The sequence below is a fragment of the Erigeron canadensis genome, chromosome 1, assembly GCF_010389155.1.
Source record: "Erigeron canadensis isolate Cc75 chromosome 1, C_canadensis_v1, whole genome shotgun sequence".
In the NCBI taxonomy this organism is placed as follows: Eukaryota; Viridiplantae; Streptophyta; class Magnoliopsida; order Asterales; family Asteraceae; genus Erigeron; species Erigeron canadensis.
Genome location: NC_057761.1, coordinates 23,007,555 through 23,023,834, shown reverse-complemented (window position 1 = coordinate 23,023,834; position 16,280 = coordinate 23,007,555). Strand labels below are relative to the sequence as shown.

The window sequence follows — 16,280 nt, the reverse complement described above, 5'->3', positions numbered from 1 at the left end:
CCAAATAAGGCTTCAAATGGTGACATTTTAATGCTGGAGTGCCATGATGTATTATACCACCACTAAGCCAGTGGCACCTAATTAACCCAAGATAAAGGAGCATCCAAGCACATGCTTCTCAAGTATGATTCCAGACATCTATTTAACACCTCTGTTTGTCCATCAAACTGAGGGTGATAAGCACTAGACATTGCCAATTGCACTCCTTGTAATCTCGTAAATTCTTGCCAAAATGTACTTAGGAAGATGGGATCTCTATCTGAGACAATGGTAACAGGATTGCCATGAATCTTGAAAATATTGTCTAGAAATATTTTTGCCACAGTCATAGCAGAAAAAGGATAACTTAAAACCAAGAAGTGACCAAATTTTGTTAACCTGTCCACCACTACCAAAATAGTATCTTTTCCATGTACCTTAGGGAGACCATATATGAAATCCATGGAAATATCAGTAAAAACTGATTTAGGAACTGGTAGTGGTTGCAATAAACCAGGATAGGGTACCCTTTCATATTTTGATCTTTGACAAGTTGAACATTCCCTGACAAATTTCTGGACATCTTTATGACATCCTTTCCATAAAACATCTCTTTCAGTCTGACTAAAGTGGGTGTGATCCTTGAATGTCCTCCAGTTACATAAAAGTGTACTAATTGTAAGATTTCTTGTTTGAGAGCTTGATCATTGGGTATAAGTAACTTGGATTTTCCTTTTCAGCAGTTCTCCATCCCAAGATTTGTTAGGAAGTACAACACCACTTTCCAATGATGAAATCAAATCTTTAGTGCCTGAATCATTTTGCCAAGCTTCCTTAATTTTTTTTGCAATAAAACAGAATTAACTGAACTCACTCCCATATGTGGTAATGCCAAACCCTGTACCCTGGATAACGCATCAGTAGCTACATTTTCTTTGCCTTGTTTGTAACAAATCTCATAGCTATACCCCATCAACTTACATAACCACTTTTGTTGCAATGGTGTAACAATTTTCTGGTCTAATAAATACTTTAAACTCCGATGATCTATCTTTATGATAAAATGTTTTGCAGCCAAATAGTGATGCCATTGTTTTACTGCCATTATGATTGCTAACAACTCTTTCTCATAAACAGACAAATTTTGTTGTCTAGTAGATAGTGCTTTACTGATGAAAGCCCATGGATGGTTATCTTGCATTAGAACTGCTCCCATACCTTTTGATGATGCATCAGTTTCAATAACAAAAGTCTTGGAAAAATCAGGAAAACTCAAAACTGGAGGACTGCTCAATGCTTTTTTTAATTGCTCAAAAGCATTTTGTGCCTCTGCAGACCATTTAAATCCTTCCTTATTTAATAATTCATGTAAAGGTTTATAGCTAAAACTCCAAAATGCCTGATGAATCTTCTGTAGTATCTAGCCAATCCCAGAAATCCTCTCAATTGTTTGACATTAGTTGGCATTGGCCAATCTTGTATAGCTGCAATTTTTGATGGATCAGTTGACACTCCTTGTTTGTCAATGACATGACCCAAATACTCCACTTGAGAGCTACCAAAAAAACATTTTGATTTCATGGCTTTCAAAGTATTAAGTCTCATCAATTTCAAAACTCTCTCCAAATCTTGCAAATGTTGATCCCAACTGTTGCTATACACTAGTATATCATCAAAGAATACCAATGCAAATTTTCTTAAGACCTCTCTAAATGTGGTATTCTTGGGTGATTGAAAAGTGGCTGCTGCATTTGTGAGACCAAATGGAAGTACTAAAAATTCATAATGACCCATATGCGTTTTAAATGAGTTTTATGAATATCACTTTCAAACATTCTCACTTGGTGATACCTTGACCTAAGATCCAACTTAGAAAAAACTTCAGCTCCTTGTAATTCATCTAACAACTCCTCAATCAGGGGTATTGGGAAAACATCCTTCTTGGTAGCATCATTCAATTTTCTGTAGTCAACACACATGCACCAAGATCCATTCTTCTTTTTGACCAAAACTACTGGGGCTGCAAATACACTATTCTTATGCCTTATAACTCCTGAATCTAACAACTCTTGTGTCATCTTTTCAATAATATCCTTTTGTGCACTTGGGTATCTATAGGGTTTGAGGTTAAGGTTGACTTTCTCATCTTTCAACTCAATTCTATGATCACATTGTCTCTTTGGTGGTAACCCTGATGGCAGCTCAATGACATCCTTATATTCTTCTAATAATGCCTTTAATTGCTCATTATTGCTCCCATTCTGCAATATTGGTTGATACATAGTGGACTCACTGTCTGCATTTGTCAGAGCACACATATGTCCCTGAACTACATTTCCTCTAATATTCAACATGGTAGAAAGTTTTTCCATAGAACATAAACTGACCATATTTTGGGAAATTCCTTTTAATTCAAAATTTTGACCATTAATGTTGAATTTCATAGTCAAATTCCTGAAATTCCACACATTGTCATTCAGGGTTTCCAACCATTGAACCCGCAAAACTATATCATAATTGGTAAGATCCAATAATAACATGTCAGCTTCAAACCAATTCCCTTGCATCATCCATTTGAAATCTTTGCATAGAGAAGCACTGTTCATATTATTTCCATCTGCAACTGCTACTCTTACATGTGGAATGTCTAACAGTGCACACTTCAGTTTATTTCCTATGTTCTTACTCATGAAATTATGTGTAGACCCACTATCTACCAAAATATGCAACCTCCTAGTTCCTATAGTACCAACAATTTGCATAGTAGAATAAGAAGGTATGCCCATTAATGCATTTAAACTGATTTGTGGTTCCCTCTGCACTACAGATCCACTGCATTGACCCATTGTACTAACATTGTGACCTATTGCTTCCACATTCATGGTACTATCAATCACTGAATTTCCATCAATTTCATCATCCTCTTCTACTTCAATTAAAAATAATTGCTTCCTCCCCTTGCACACCTTAGTGTGACCAGCTGAAAACTTTTCATCACAACAAAAACACCCATTCTTTGCCCTCTTATCCTCCATAAATTTGGTATTACCCTTCCTGTGACCAAAGCATTAGAAGGGAACTATTGATAGGTGTAGCTAATAAGGGTTGTTTAGCAGTGATGATGTACCCTATACGGAGCTCCACCTCCGTATTACAAAGGCTGCTTAAGGATGTTTCTGCCAGAGTTACGGAGCTCACCTCCGTTAGAACGGAGGTCACCTCAAAAGAATGGAGCTCACCTCCGTAAGAACGGAGCTCATCCGTCAAAATGGAGGTCCGCCAAATATGGAGGAAATCTCTTATTTTCTTCCTCCTAAAGAAAATGTATGTTTCCTTATCTTTTATTATTATAATATATCTATAATATGGCATGTAAATCCCATAAACATGTGTACCATATCTTGTACCCACACAACTAGGGTATTCCCCTAAAACCCTAACTTATTCTCCAAGATAAGTTAGTCCTATATAAAGAGGTCATCCCCTCACGAATAAAGGCTTCAAGTTCTTTCTACGGGATACTAAGCCTCGTTCACCTGAACACCTAAGGTGGCCGTCTTCTCTACGGATTCGTATCCACCACCAACACAAACACACCCGATCTTGTGGCGTTAAGTTTCTCAAAGCTTTACAACGATAGGGAATCGTCAACGAATCGGTCAAAACCCTCTGCTTGTTTCGATCGAAGGACCATGCGGTTTTTTGATCAAACAAGCAGCATTGGTATATTGTCCAGTTTTCATCCCAGATCCCTTGTAACTACTACTGCCACTAGTTCCCACCCCCACAGTTGGATGTAACAATTTATTAGATTGATTTTGCAGTTTTGCCAAAGAATAAGTATCTTTCAATGTTTTTGGTTGAAACATTTTAAGTAGACATTTAATCTCAGGTTTTAAACCTTCTATGTACAAACTGATGGTGTACTCCTCACAAAGATTCACCTTATTAAGTAATCTATCAAATTCATCAGAATATACCTCTAATTCTCCTCTTTGTGTCAATGCCTTCAAAGCTCCCATGGCATCTTCCATGGAAGAGTCTGCAAATCTGGCCATGATAGATCTTGAATATTCATCCCACTGGATCTGGTCCATGGTTTTCCCACTTGATTTGATGTAAGCTTGATGCCAAGAAAGAGCCCTTCCATCCATATGGATCGCTGCATATCCCCCTCTCCTATCTGCTGGTGTGTCATCAATGGAGAAAAAATGATCACATTTGTATAACCACCCTTCCACATCATCTCCCTCAAATCTTGGAAAGTCAAGCTTCGCCAATCGGTTGTTACTGAATCTTTCTCCCCCATCTACTCTAACCACCGCTGTTGATCGCTGTTTTTCCTTTTCCGCCATTTGTGCTAACAGAGTTTGAACGGTTGAGCGAAGAGAAATCATCTCATTTTGTGTAGTTGATACCTCTTTGGTTAACTTTTCATTGTCTTTTGCCAGTTTTTCCATTTCTTGTGATTGATTTTGCGTTTGATTTCTTGTTCCCATCTTAATTTCCCTAATTTTGATCAGAAAATTAAACCCTAATTCGCCGGAGAGTAATGACTTGCCGGAGAAGATGATCTGGATCAGAAGCCGACCAAAAAAATCGGTGGCTCTAATACAAAATTGATAGAAGAAAACTTAGAGAAGATAGAAATTGATTTATTATTTCATAGTTGCTTTCCAAAATATACAATATTACAATATAAAGGAAGGAGCGGGCGACGACCCTCGTAAGAGACTTTCAAACTAATCATCTTTTTGACATTTTCAGTCCCTCTACTTACTAAAGATGCTAATTCACTCCTAAATCCCATTTTACATGTAACAATTGTCTCTACCCATTGTCGGACGTACCAAAAAAGCCCTTTCCACATCCTCCTCCGTACTATTAAGGTTGAAGTTGCGAGTTAAAAAAAGACAAAATTTGAAAAGCAGTAAAAATATAGATTTTCTTAAAAACAATTTAAAACAGAAAAATTGAAAAAAATAAAAGAAGTTTGCGGAAAAAAAAGTAAAAATTCATAAAAACGGTAACAAAAAAAATACCTTGATGATGTGGGTCTTCGGTTACTTCAAGCCAAGCTTTGCATAGATTCATTACCTCCTCTGGTGTCCATGAAATTTTGTTGGTTTTCATTCGTGGTTCGTCAACTGGTTTTTTCTTGTGCTGGCGTCTTTTTGGTTGTTGAGAACCGTCGGGATCTTATTTTGTTTGTGTTTCTTGGACAATTTCAACTGGTTTTATCACTCTTACCTCACCAGAACGATCTTGGGAGTGTTTTGGCTTGCAAATATGAAATCAGCCAGAGTTATGGACGGATATGTAATTTGTTTTAGCATGTTTGGTATAGATAGCCATATTTGGGGTAATTTAAGAAGTGAGATCAAATTATTTTAACGAGGTATAAGCATAAGCATATTATACTAAAAGACATTGACATAATCTTTCTTAGACATGGTCATAAAAGTCGACTTTACTCTCCCTACGCATGATGATAGCATTGACATGAGAAATAATTAATCTTTTTAAACATTAGTCTAAAAATCCTTCTAAAATCATATGAGTGTAACAAGTGGATTCCCCTTAGTCTCTTTCTTAATGTTACCCGTTGATTTTTTACATGTGACCATTTTATGAATTTGGAGGATTTTTAGACTTATAAATTAGGAGGATTAATTATTCCCCTAAGTGTATATGTATCATTGTTCTATAAATAATAATTATATATATCTATATATATGGAGCTCCTTGCTAGACAGTAGACATGTCAACAAAAATTTTATGATGTCTCTTATATGGGAAAAAAGGTTCCAACAATTCCCCTTGGATGCCTTACAAACGGCTACCAACTACTTCAACGAGTCGAATATTATTGGACGAGGAGGTTTCGGAAGTGTGTATAAGGGTGTGTTTGATGACGGATCCGCCACAACCCTTGTGGCAGTAAAACGTTTGAACAAATTAGAATCAAAACAAGGTAGTGGCCAGTTTGAAACGGAGATCAAGATGCTTTCCAAGTGTCAACATTGCCACGTTGTCGAACTCATGGGCTATTGCAACACCAATGAAGAGATGATCCTGGTGTATGAATATATGTCTCATGGGTCACTTGCAGATCATCTTTACGAAAGTCAAGATTCCTTGTTGACATGGGAGAGACGCCTCAATATATGCATTGGGGCTGCGCGTGGCTTAGATTACCTCCACACTGGCACGAGCTTATCAGATAGGGTCATCCACCTTGATGTAAAAAGTGCAAACATTTTATTAGATGAAAATTTGCAAGCCAAAATTGCAGATTTTGGATTATCAAAGATAGGACCTGCAAATCAACCATGTTCTGAAGTGATGACAGATCATATCCGTGGTACTCGTGGATATATAGATCCTCAATACCTCAAGTGCCACAAAATCTCTAGAAAATCAGATGTATACGCCTTTGGAGTGGTGCTATTGGAAGTATTGTGTGGGAAACGTCCCATGGATGGTAAGAGGGGGGTCTCTGATTTAGCCAAGTGGATTCAACAGCATATAAGCAATAGAACCCTTCATCAAATCATTGACCGACGGGTATTAGGCACAGTTAAACCAGAATGTCTAGAATACTTTGCAAACACGACAAGTACATGTTTGCAGCAAGAACCTGAAAAACGACCATCGATGTCAAAAGTGGTTGCCCAACTTGAGTCTGCATTGGAATATCAAACAGGTACAAATCCATCAACATCCATAGTGGAGGGTGAGATTTTTCAACATTTTAATGCGATCAGTAACCAGATGCGTTCATATGAAACCTTAGGAAGTGTCTTTGACAAGAAAAATCATGGTGTCACTGCTGTATCGGAAGCAGAAATCTCCATTGACTTGGAGGATTCAGCAATTTGGTCGAGCATGGGATTCATAACAGAATATTTTGGTGATCTAAATTTCATAGTTTGCATTTGATATATAACTTATTATTTACATGTCGATCTATGTATTGGCTTCATGAAAAAGTAAACTTTACATATAATCTCAGATTATTCTCGGCAGGGGTTTGATTTGATCATGTGATGTTTTGGTTTGCAGAAAATGAGAAAATGTTTTGAAAATGGGAAAGGGCAATAACTAGCTTAAGCAAAATCCCACGATTTCAAATTTTTTTCTATTTTCAGTTTTCTATAAACCAAAAACACAGGATCTAAGGTCTAGATATTTGAAATTCACAATCCAAATCTGCCCTTAGGCGAAGTTCAGCCATACCTCTTTTAATTTATTCGAAGTTTCATCTACATATAGAGAAAGATTGGAGTGAGCTTTACTTAATCTCTCTTCTATATCTCTCTATATATAAAGTAATGGAGAGAGGATGTGTTCCTTTCTATTTGTCATAGTTTGTTAGTTGTTTAATTACAAAACAGGAAGTCATATGAAAATCACTTAATTGGACCTACATATATACCTGAATCTATATATACCATTTCTTCCTTCTTTGTTTTAACGCATTTTAGGTTTTTTAAAATAACTACCAAAACAGGTAAGGCGAAAAACATCTTTGGTGAACCAATCAGGAACAAAACGATGTTGGAAAAGGGGCTCAACCCAACTCGTGAAAACAAGGCGCAGTTTTCCTACAAGATGATGAACCATGGTAACAAATATGATAACGCCTTGCGTTTCGTAAAAGACCTTAAGGCACAATGGGGCAAAGGGAATGCAACTCTTTGTCTGCTTTACAACGCAACAGGGGAAACACTAGCATATATGACAAGCCGCAATTGGTGTGGTGATATTGGGCCAAGTCCATACCCGACAATCATTTTGAATGGTCAATGGGGTGCATATTTGCACACAAAAACAGGAAAGACAAGTGGATGTGCAGCTGCAGTAGTGTATCGTGGCAAATACTCTGACAATGCTTTCTGCGACTATATGATTACTTGGTCTCTCCCTTGGCTGAGATTCACCCAAGCCAACGCGGTATATATGAATCTATTGATTTAATTGTACAACTAATTTCAAAGACAGCCAACCCGCCTAAGCAATCAAATAACTAATCGCTTGCGTTTAAGTAGATGGAATATTTTACTTCTAACTTCATCATGCTTCAATAAAAGTGTCTCAATTGAGACATCTATTTGCTTTGCAGGCATACTGCGAGATCAATCAAGTTGGACACTTTGATGGTGTAGTTTGGGATGCAATTTATCGCAAAACACCATTAGCAGGCAGAGAAAGCAGCACGGAATGGAAGGATTGTTATGCAAGGGTCAAGATCGAACGTGCCAGTTCCCCTCTATTTAAAGCCATTCTCACACATGTTAATGTCGAAGTAACATCTGTCTAGACTCATACATATCATTCATAGTTGAACTCATCCTTGAAGGTGAGATTTAAATATTTGACATTGCAACTTTAAGTTATCTTCTTCATAGGTGTCATTTGTATTCCTATGTTTACTATGTGATAAAGCATATTAAGGTTTTTGAGTTGAATGTTCAAACATAAATAATCCCAGTTTTTACTAAAGTATATTCCTATCAATCAAATCAAAATTAAGAAAAAGTAGTTTTTAGTTAATCTAATTAGAAAGTATATATTTATTTCTTTGTAATGAAAAAATTAACTTCACAATATCACCATTTTGGTAGTTTAACACCACCACCCAAAATTGACGTCCGGAGTCAGCAAGTCGGGTCTTATCATCTTTGAACTAGGTTCAGTTGCCTGAAGAAAATGATATTTTGTTTAAACTGAAGAGTCAAATTCAACTTTTGACTAGAATATTGTAGGCATTGAATTTTTCAAATCTTACTTTTAATATCAAAATTTTTGATCTAAGCTAAATTACCACTTAACCAATGTAGTAACTTTGTTAGTTTTTTAAGGAAATTGATAAACAATCTGCTAGGTGTAGTGATAGTAAATTTCCTGAGCTCCGATCCAAGTATTGGGAATGGTTATAGAATTTTAAGCATGACCAAGACCGGTTTTCACTTTTGGTGGTTCTAGAGATTGATATATCTGGAAAATACCGGTATCGATCAATGCATATGAGACCGAGATTCGTTCATCTTTTGATGATTTTTGTGACCAATATCACCTATAGCGGGACGAATGCGAAATAGTATTAGTTTTACACACGCATCTCTAATGTAGATCGAGATTCATATTTAGTTTTACCTTCATACCATTTTTGCAAAATATAAATTTGTTAGAACTAGTTTAGTTTATAATAATGTGATGATATACATATATTGCGTAAGATTAAATTTATTGAACGGACATAAGATAGTGAAAGGATTAGCTAAGGATTATTTAAAACCTGTATATTATATTAAGGGATTTGCTATTAGAGTATTAGATGCCCCTAGCCATTGGCTATTTACATTTAATTAACTTGATAAATTCCATATATATATATAGTGAGTTTAATATTCAATGCATTCAATGTAATTTTATGTACCGAATTTACCTCGACTAAATATTACAACCATGACTGCACTTTTATTTTTTGCAAATATATGAAACAGACAACCGTAAACACTTGTACTTTTGAGACTCCAATGATACATATATACATGTATTATATTTACACGAACAAAGAGATTTTGCAAATTTACCCTTAAATAAAAAACAACTTATTCACTCATATTTTGCAAATATGAAACAGATTACCATAAACAATTGTATTTTTGAAACTCCGATGATACATGTATACATTATATTTTACGAGATGGGTATTCGCGCAATGCGATGGCGGTAACAGCAACGGGTGGTATTGGTGGTGGTAGTAACGATATAGTTATTAATCTAAATATAATTGATGTAAATAGTAATATAGTTATTTTATGATTAAGTAATGTATATTTTGTAAATAATTCCATAGGAGTATTATAAAAATATTTGATGTAAATGTTTAAATTAATGTATAAAGTCGAGATAATTTTGATAAATATGGTTGAAAAATATTTTTAGGATATTTTGGATAGATTTAGTGTGTGAATAGAGAATGTATTGAAAATTAAAGGTATTTTAGATATTTCAAAAGTAGAAAGTTAAAAATAGAAAAATGATATATTATTTTATAATGGAAAATAGATAGATGAACAAAGGGATTTAAAAAGTACAACATATAATGCATCTTATAATAAACTAACACGCTTAAAAAAAACTCAACTTAAAATATTAAATTTAAAAAGTACAACATATTTTATGCTAAAAGATAATCAATAATCATTAAGATTGAGTATCCGATCAAACCAAGTTAAAAATTAAAAATACATAAATAAGATATTTGTTTAGTGTAATATATTGATATCTAAAGGATTATCAAATAAAGGTGGAAATATGGCTATAATATTTAATCATGCGTAAATTCGGTACAAAATATTACATTAAATGTATTGAATAATAAACTCCACAAATATTGAATTTATCAAAGTGAATAAAATATGAATAGCCAATGCCCAGAGACAATCAATAGCAAATCCCTTATATTAATTGAAACTTAGTCAATGATAATTGAAACTTAGTCAATGATAAGTTGGTAGAGTAGTTATAGGTCGCAGGTTTGAATCTCCATTCCACCAACCTTGAGATATAGGTAATCCTTCTATGAGGGCTTGACTTGGGTATACCTAGGTTCAAGTCTGAGGAGATAGAGTTTACCCTTATTAATCGTTGTGCCTTCGGGCGGATTATTAGGGGGTTTTCCCCCATTGGGTATTTGAAATAGGTATTTCTACTTCGAGAGAGCTCTCTAGTGGGGACCCGATTTAAACAACGTATGCTAGACCTCTCGCTATTGAATCACGACACGAAGTTTTCAAGCGAAATTCACCTTTCAAAAAAATAAAAAATTAAAATTGAAACTTATAGATTATGTATAATTGAAACGACACTACTCCATTTAGGAAAAAATTTTATTTATTATATTTTTTTGTGAGGGGCACAAAGATTTTGTGCGGGGCACAGAGATTCTGTGTGGTGCACAGAGATTTTGCGCGGAGCATAAATCAGAAAATTTCTGTCTTCAATCTCATAAAAACATTCGTGTTAATACTTGACATGCCTTCATACAAGAGGTTAGGAATCCTGTTACTGACACGTTTGTGAGATTAAGATCTATTTTCTATACTATTTTTTGTTTGAGAAGAATATATTTGTGGTATCTTTGTGTTTGTGTTATTATTTACTTGTTTGATATAACTGTTTTGATTGATATTATCTACTAAGTGTTCTAATATTGTCTGGTATATTGTTTTTTTTTTTGTGACTAGTTGAATATTATCTCTTTCTTTTGTGTTTGATTAATATTGTTTGCCAAAATGGTGAATACTCCTCCTAGTTCTGTTCATACTGGTAATACTCCACCTCATTCTGTGCATGATGAAGTGTTTGAAAATGAATATGAAATTGAGATTACTAAAATAAGTAAATTGGACTTTGGTGATCCATGGTATATACATTCAAGTGCTACTGTTAGTACACCTTTGATTGGTTTCAAATTGCTAGGAACGGACAATTATAAAGTATGGTCTTATGCTATGGAACTTTCTTTGCAGACTAAAAATAAGATTGGCGTTATTGATGGTACTTGTTTGAAATCTGTGGATAATCCTGTTCTTGCTAGTCAATGGGACAGATGCAATGTTGTTGTGTTAAACTGGATTCTTGGTTGTGTATCTCAAGAACTGTATCTTGGTCAAATTTTTCAAAAAATGCTATTATTGTTTGGCAAGAACTTAAAGATACTTATGATAAAATTGATGGATCTGTTATCTTTAATTTGCATCATAAACAAGGTTGTAAATAACGCTCGGCGGTCACTCGGCGGTCGACTACCTTTAAGGTTAAATCTCATTTCGCGGAGTTAAAACGGCGTTATAACGGAGACTATAAAATATAAAGGAATTTATATAAAAAACAATATATATATATACTAGCAATATCCCAACAAAATTAGTCAAAAAAATGTCTTTTGCCCGTTATTTGACCGTTAAGCTCCGTTAAATCCTGTTATAAAGGCCGTTAAGACCGTTAAATCCGTTATAACGGCCGTTAAATCCTCAGACCTTTAAATTTACCCTCCAACCCTCTTAACGTAACGCTGGACCTCCGTTACCGTTATAACGACCGTTAAGGCCGTTATTTACAACACTGATCATAAATTCAATTCTCTTACTCAAAATGGTGCTTTTTTGTCTGAGTATTATCATAATTTGACATCTTTGTGGAAACAATATGATTCTATGGTAACTCTGCCTGTATGTACTTGTGTTGCTGCTGCTACTGCTAAAAGTCATAATGATTTGTCAAGGATAATGCAACTTTTAATGGGCTTAGATGATGTTTATATGGGTGTAAGGTCTAATATCTTAACTAAAGAACCTCTGTCATCTGTTAAAACTGCATATGCTATCATTTCAAAGGAAGAGTCACATAGAGCAGGTCTTAATGATAAAACAGATATTTTTACCAAGAGTTTAAGTACATCTCAACATCATTATTTATGTTCAAAAATGAAATTGAAAGATATGTTTAAGACTTAACTTAAAGGGGATGTTAAATTATGTCATGTTAAATCTTAAATATCAAATTATAACTTGGTTTGTTTTATCGTTTTGTGTCTGTTTTGTAAGGAAAAAAAGATGAACGACTGAAGCTGCATTTACAAGTTGAGGGACTTAACGTAGAGAAAGCCAAGTTCAAGGTGCAGTGTCAAAGCATAAATGTAGCTGGCTATATAATCTCGCTTATAGAATCAATTAGGGTTATGAAACCCTATTATCTCTCTTTTTCTTATTCATTCTCTGGATATATATATATATTTCTGTAATATTAATCATCCTTGGATGATTATTGTCTATTAATTGTAACTAATAATCTTCATAAATCATATTCATAATAATCTTCTTCAATCTGGTTGTAATAATCGATCTATTAAAGTTTGTTGGGTTTAGAATTGTGGTTTCTTACAGAAAATCATCATTTTTATCACTAATGTTTTGGTAAAATATTTTTCAAGAATAGCGGAATATACATCGTAGATGAATAATTATCCTTTCTAATCCAAGCCCCTTTTATTAATTTAATCAAATAATCAAACCCTACCAACTGTTGACATGCCGTTTCAATCAACAAAGGCAAATACTTAGTCCTCAATTTCAAGATTGTTAATAAAGTTATGATTTTTAATGTTATTAACACCTCTGACATACACTCTCACATTTAATCATTCAATTAAAGAAACAAATTTAAAAAAAAGTAAATTATGAATAAGAATAATACCTTTATAAATTGAGTAGGCATACAAACAACTATTCAGATATTTTAACAATTTCAAAATCAACAAAGATAAAAATTAAATGATCGCATTTATTCGATCAAAAAATAAAAAATTATACCTGGTAAGAAAAGATCATAAAGATCACACATTGTTATTCGATGGAGGTGATGTATTGCAATGGTTTTCGATCGACAAAAACAAACATCGAGATATCTTTACAATTTATATGTAAACCGAAAAGTAGCAATTTAACAAAAAAATCGAATAATTACCAGTTAAATCAAAATTGACTATTATTATGTTTTCCACCATGATGGTGGCGTCGATGGTGTTGGTGGCCAGTGATAAAAACCCCAAATCTAAAAAAAAAAGAAAAAAAAAGTTGAGAAGACAAAAAAAATAGGATATATAAAGATAGTAGGGAATTACCTTGGGTGCCAATGATGTTGGTGGCCGTGGAAAGAGGCGGCGATGATGTTTATACCGGATATGTATAGGGGGCGATGGGTTTGGATAGAGAGCGAGCGGCGATGTGTGTATGTGAGAGAAAGACAATGATACAAAGAAAAGACTGTGCGTTGGTTTTGGTTAGACATGTAGGGGTAGTATGAAAATATGGTAAAAAATGCTTAAATTTTTTAAAATATTTATAAGGATTATAGATATACATTATTTATACTATGTTATAAAGTAGATTTTCTCTAAATTTTCAACATTGAACTTAAATTTTCAATATTGATTTTTAGTACTTTCCCAAAATGTCTCTGCTATCTATTCTATATTTATCTAAAATAACTATAATACTCTTTCTCTTTCCTCAAATCTCAATCAATCATCTTTTTTTTCTCTCCTCCATAAATCATTTATTTCTCCAATTTATTCAAAATCTTTTATCTTAAAAACCGTATATCAATAAATTTTAAAAATTATATTGGTGTTCTTAAAATTTCATGCTCTTTCATTAAAGATGTCATTCGATATACTTTCGACGAATTTTTAAATCCGAGGCGAAGCCCGTACGGCTAAAGTATTTGACTATCATACTCTCTGACATATCAACTCTTATGACTTATCACACTCTATGACCTAGCTATCACCCCCACCATCTCACCGCCGTAAAGCGCGGATGCTTACTCTACAAAAGCGTCTTTGGGTTGAAGATGCCTTAATTTGGACAAATTTACCTTGTTATATACTGTAAAAACACACGGATCCGTTGTAGCCAATAAAATGACACATGCCTTTAATTTGGTCGATCTCTTTCTTCTTTCATCTCCATTAATCCATCCCACCAAAACTAACCTAGCTACCGCTCCTTCATTTTTCTTCCATGTGTAAGATGAACTTCCATTTTCTTGCCTTTTTGTGTCGTTGGACATACAAAGGGCTATGTGCAGGTTCTGGTTGTTGGCTCAGAAAGTTTGCTCGGGTCTTCAGCAAATGTGAAGATTACTTGAGTTAGACGGTGGTCTGTTTTTCTGGGATGCATAATGAGATTCTTGGTCAAAGTATCGTACTATACTCAAATATCGTCTTATGATTCCCTTTGAGTTTTAGAATCATCATCATTTTCTACTACATACTTAGGGTGCGTTTAGTTCAAGAAAACTCCTTTGTTTTTCATTTTCATTTTTCAAGAAAACATGGAAAACAGGAAACGCATTCAAATTGTAATTTTTTAAAAAAGTTTTCCTAGAAAATGAAAAATTCTCTTTTCTAACTTTTGCACTAAAATTATAAATCTGTTTTTTTTCAGTTTTTGTTTTCACTTTTCTATTTTCTAAACCTTTTATAAACCTAAAATTATAAAATAAGTGAATTTGAACATGTTTTCTAGTTTTCTAAAATGGAAAAATAAAAACTCCATCTTTTATTTTGAACGCGTTTTCAAAATTTTCAAGGGTTTTTTAGAAATGAAAAACCTTTTCACTTTCTAGAAAACTAGAAATGAAAAACTTAAAAACATTTTCTCCAACTAAACGCGCCCTTAGCTTTTTCGTGTTTCCAAGAGTTTAAATCTAATAAAGTTCACACTTTAAACATAGTTATCTCAAAGAAATGCGCCGAGTGAGTTGTTATTGTAATCGAACTTACCATGAACGCAGCATTGACTTGGTATACATGTTGTAGCCCAAAACACATTAATTTTATTATGTACGGAGATTTCCTAGCTATTTGTAATTTAACTCAAGAATCACTACTTCCGTCCGCAGCCAATGTTAGATCTGCCTAAGGCCTTGCAAACGTCGTCATCTTTGATGCGGTTTGCCCCCACCATCCTAAACAGATGAGGAGTGGCTTTGATATCATTTTTGTGAAATTATTCCGCCAATCATAAAGAAAATCTCCTCTTTGCCAACAGGATCACAACTTGCATTATATTGTGTCAAGAATAGCTTCTTGCATTATTGCATAACTCATTCATGGTTGAACAAGTCTAGTTTCGTCAACGAGGGGTTAGTTCATAACAATTCACAAGTTGCTAGATAGATTCTTTAATACCGTTGACATTTGAAATCAACTTGTCAAAATTAAATTGTAGTTTCTTGGCAATGACAACTAAAGCTTATGATGATTACTTTAAAAGCGATTTATTTAAGTTACTAAAATAAACATGGCTAGTTTAGATGAAACTAATTAAAATGAAATCATAATGAAAGATGGATTAGGTAATTAATTAGCCTATACTAAAATGCATTGGTATAATATTGTCTCTTTTGAATGGGGTCATAAAAGCTGGCTTACTCTACGCTTAAGTGATAGCGTAAACATATAGTGTTTGATTGATAAATGTGATTAATTTGACATGTTTATAAACATAGTTAAAAAAAATGGTACTTACATATGAATGATCAAAAGAGAAGATTAAGAGAATATGTGAAGAATTCATATCCATTAATTGAACCTTTAATCATGTTTTTAGGCCAACATCTTGGCCATATAAAACATTGTTTTGCAAATGAAGCTAGCTCAACTGGCAGATGCATCCCTGGTTTTTTTTTACAGGTCTTGGGTTCGATTCTTAGGAGTAACA

General features: G+C 34.0%; 2 protein-coding genes across 2 annotated transcripts; both read left to right on the top strand.

Annotated features, from left to right (window-relative positions):
- Positions 1 to 5,760: 5,760 nt before the first annotated feature.
- LOC122587338 (probable receptor-like protein kinase At5g59700) lies at positions 5,761 to 6,921 on the top strand. The gene has a single exon (XM_043759476.1). It carries the CDS (start codon positions 5,761 to 5,763, stop codon positions 6,919 to 6,921), a length of 1,161 nt encoding a protein of 386 aa, XP_043615411.1.
- Positions 6,922 to 7,536: 615 nt separating this feature from the next.
- Positions 7,537 to 8,302, top strand: LOC122587326 (23 kDa jasmonate-induced protein-like). Its single transcript, XM_043759464.1, has 2 exons — positions 7,537 to 7,935; positions 8,105 to 8,302. The coding sequence occupies exons 1-2, from the start codon at positions 7,537 to 7,539 to the stop codon at positions 8,300 to 8,302; spliced, it is 597 nt and encodes a 198-aa protein (XP_043615399.1).
- The last annotated feature ends 7,978 nt before the right edge of the window (positions 8,303 to 16,280 follow it).

Coding starts and splice junctions, on each gene's coding strand:
- LOC122587338 (XM_043759476.1), top strand. CDS start 5,761: ATGTCTCTTATATGGGAAAAAAGGTTCCAACAATTCCCCTTGGATGCC.
- LOC122587326 (XM_043759464.1), top strand. CDS start 7,537: ATGTTGGAAAAGGGGCTCAACCCAACTCGTGAAAACAAGGCGCAGTTT. Junction 7,936..8,104: donor GATTCACCCAAGCCAACGCG/GTATATATGAAT, acceptor TTTGCTTTGCAG/GCATACTGCGAGATCAATCA.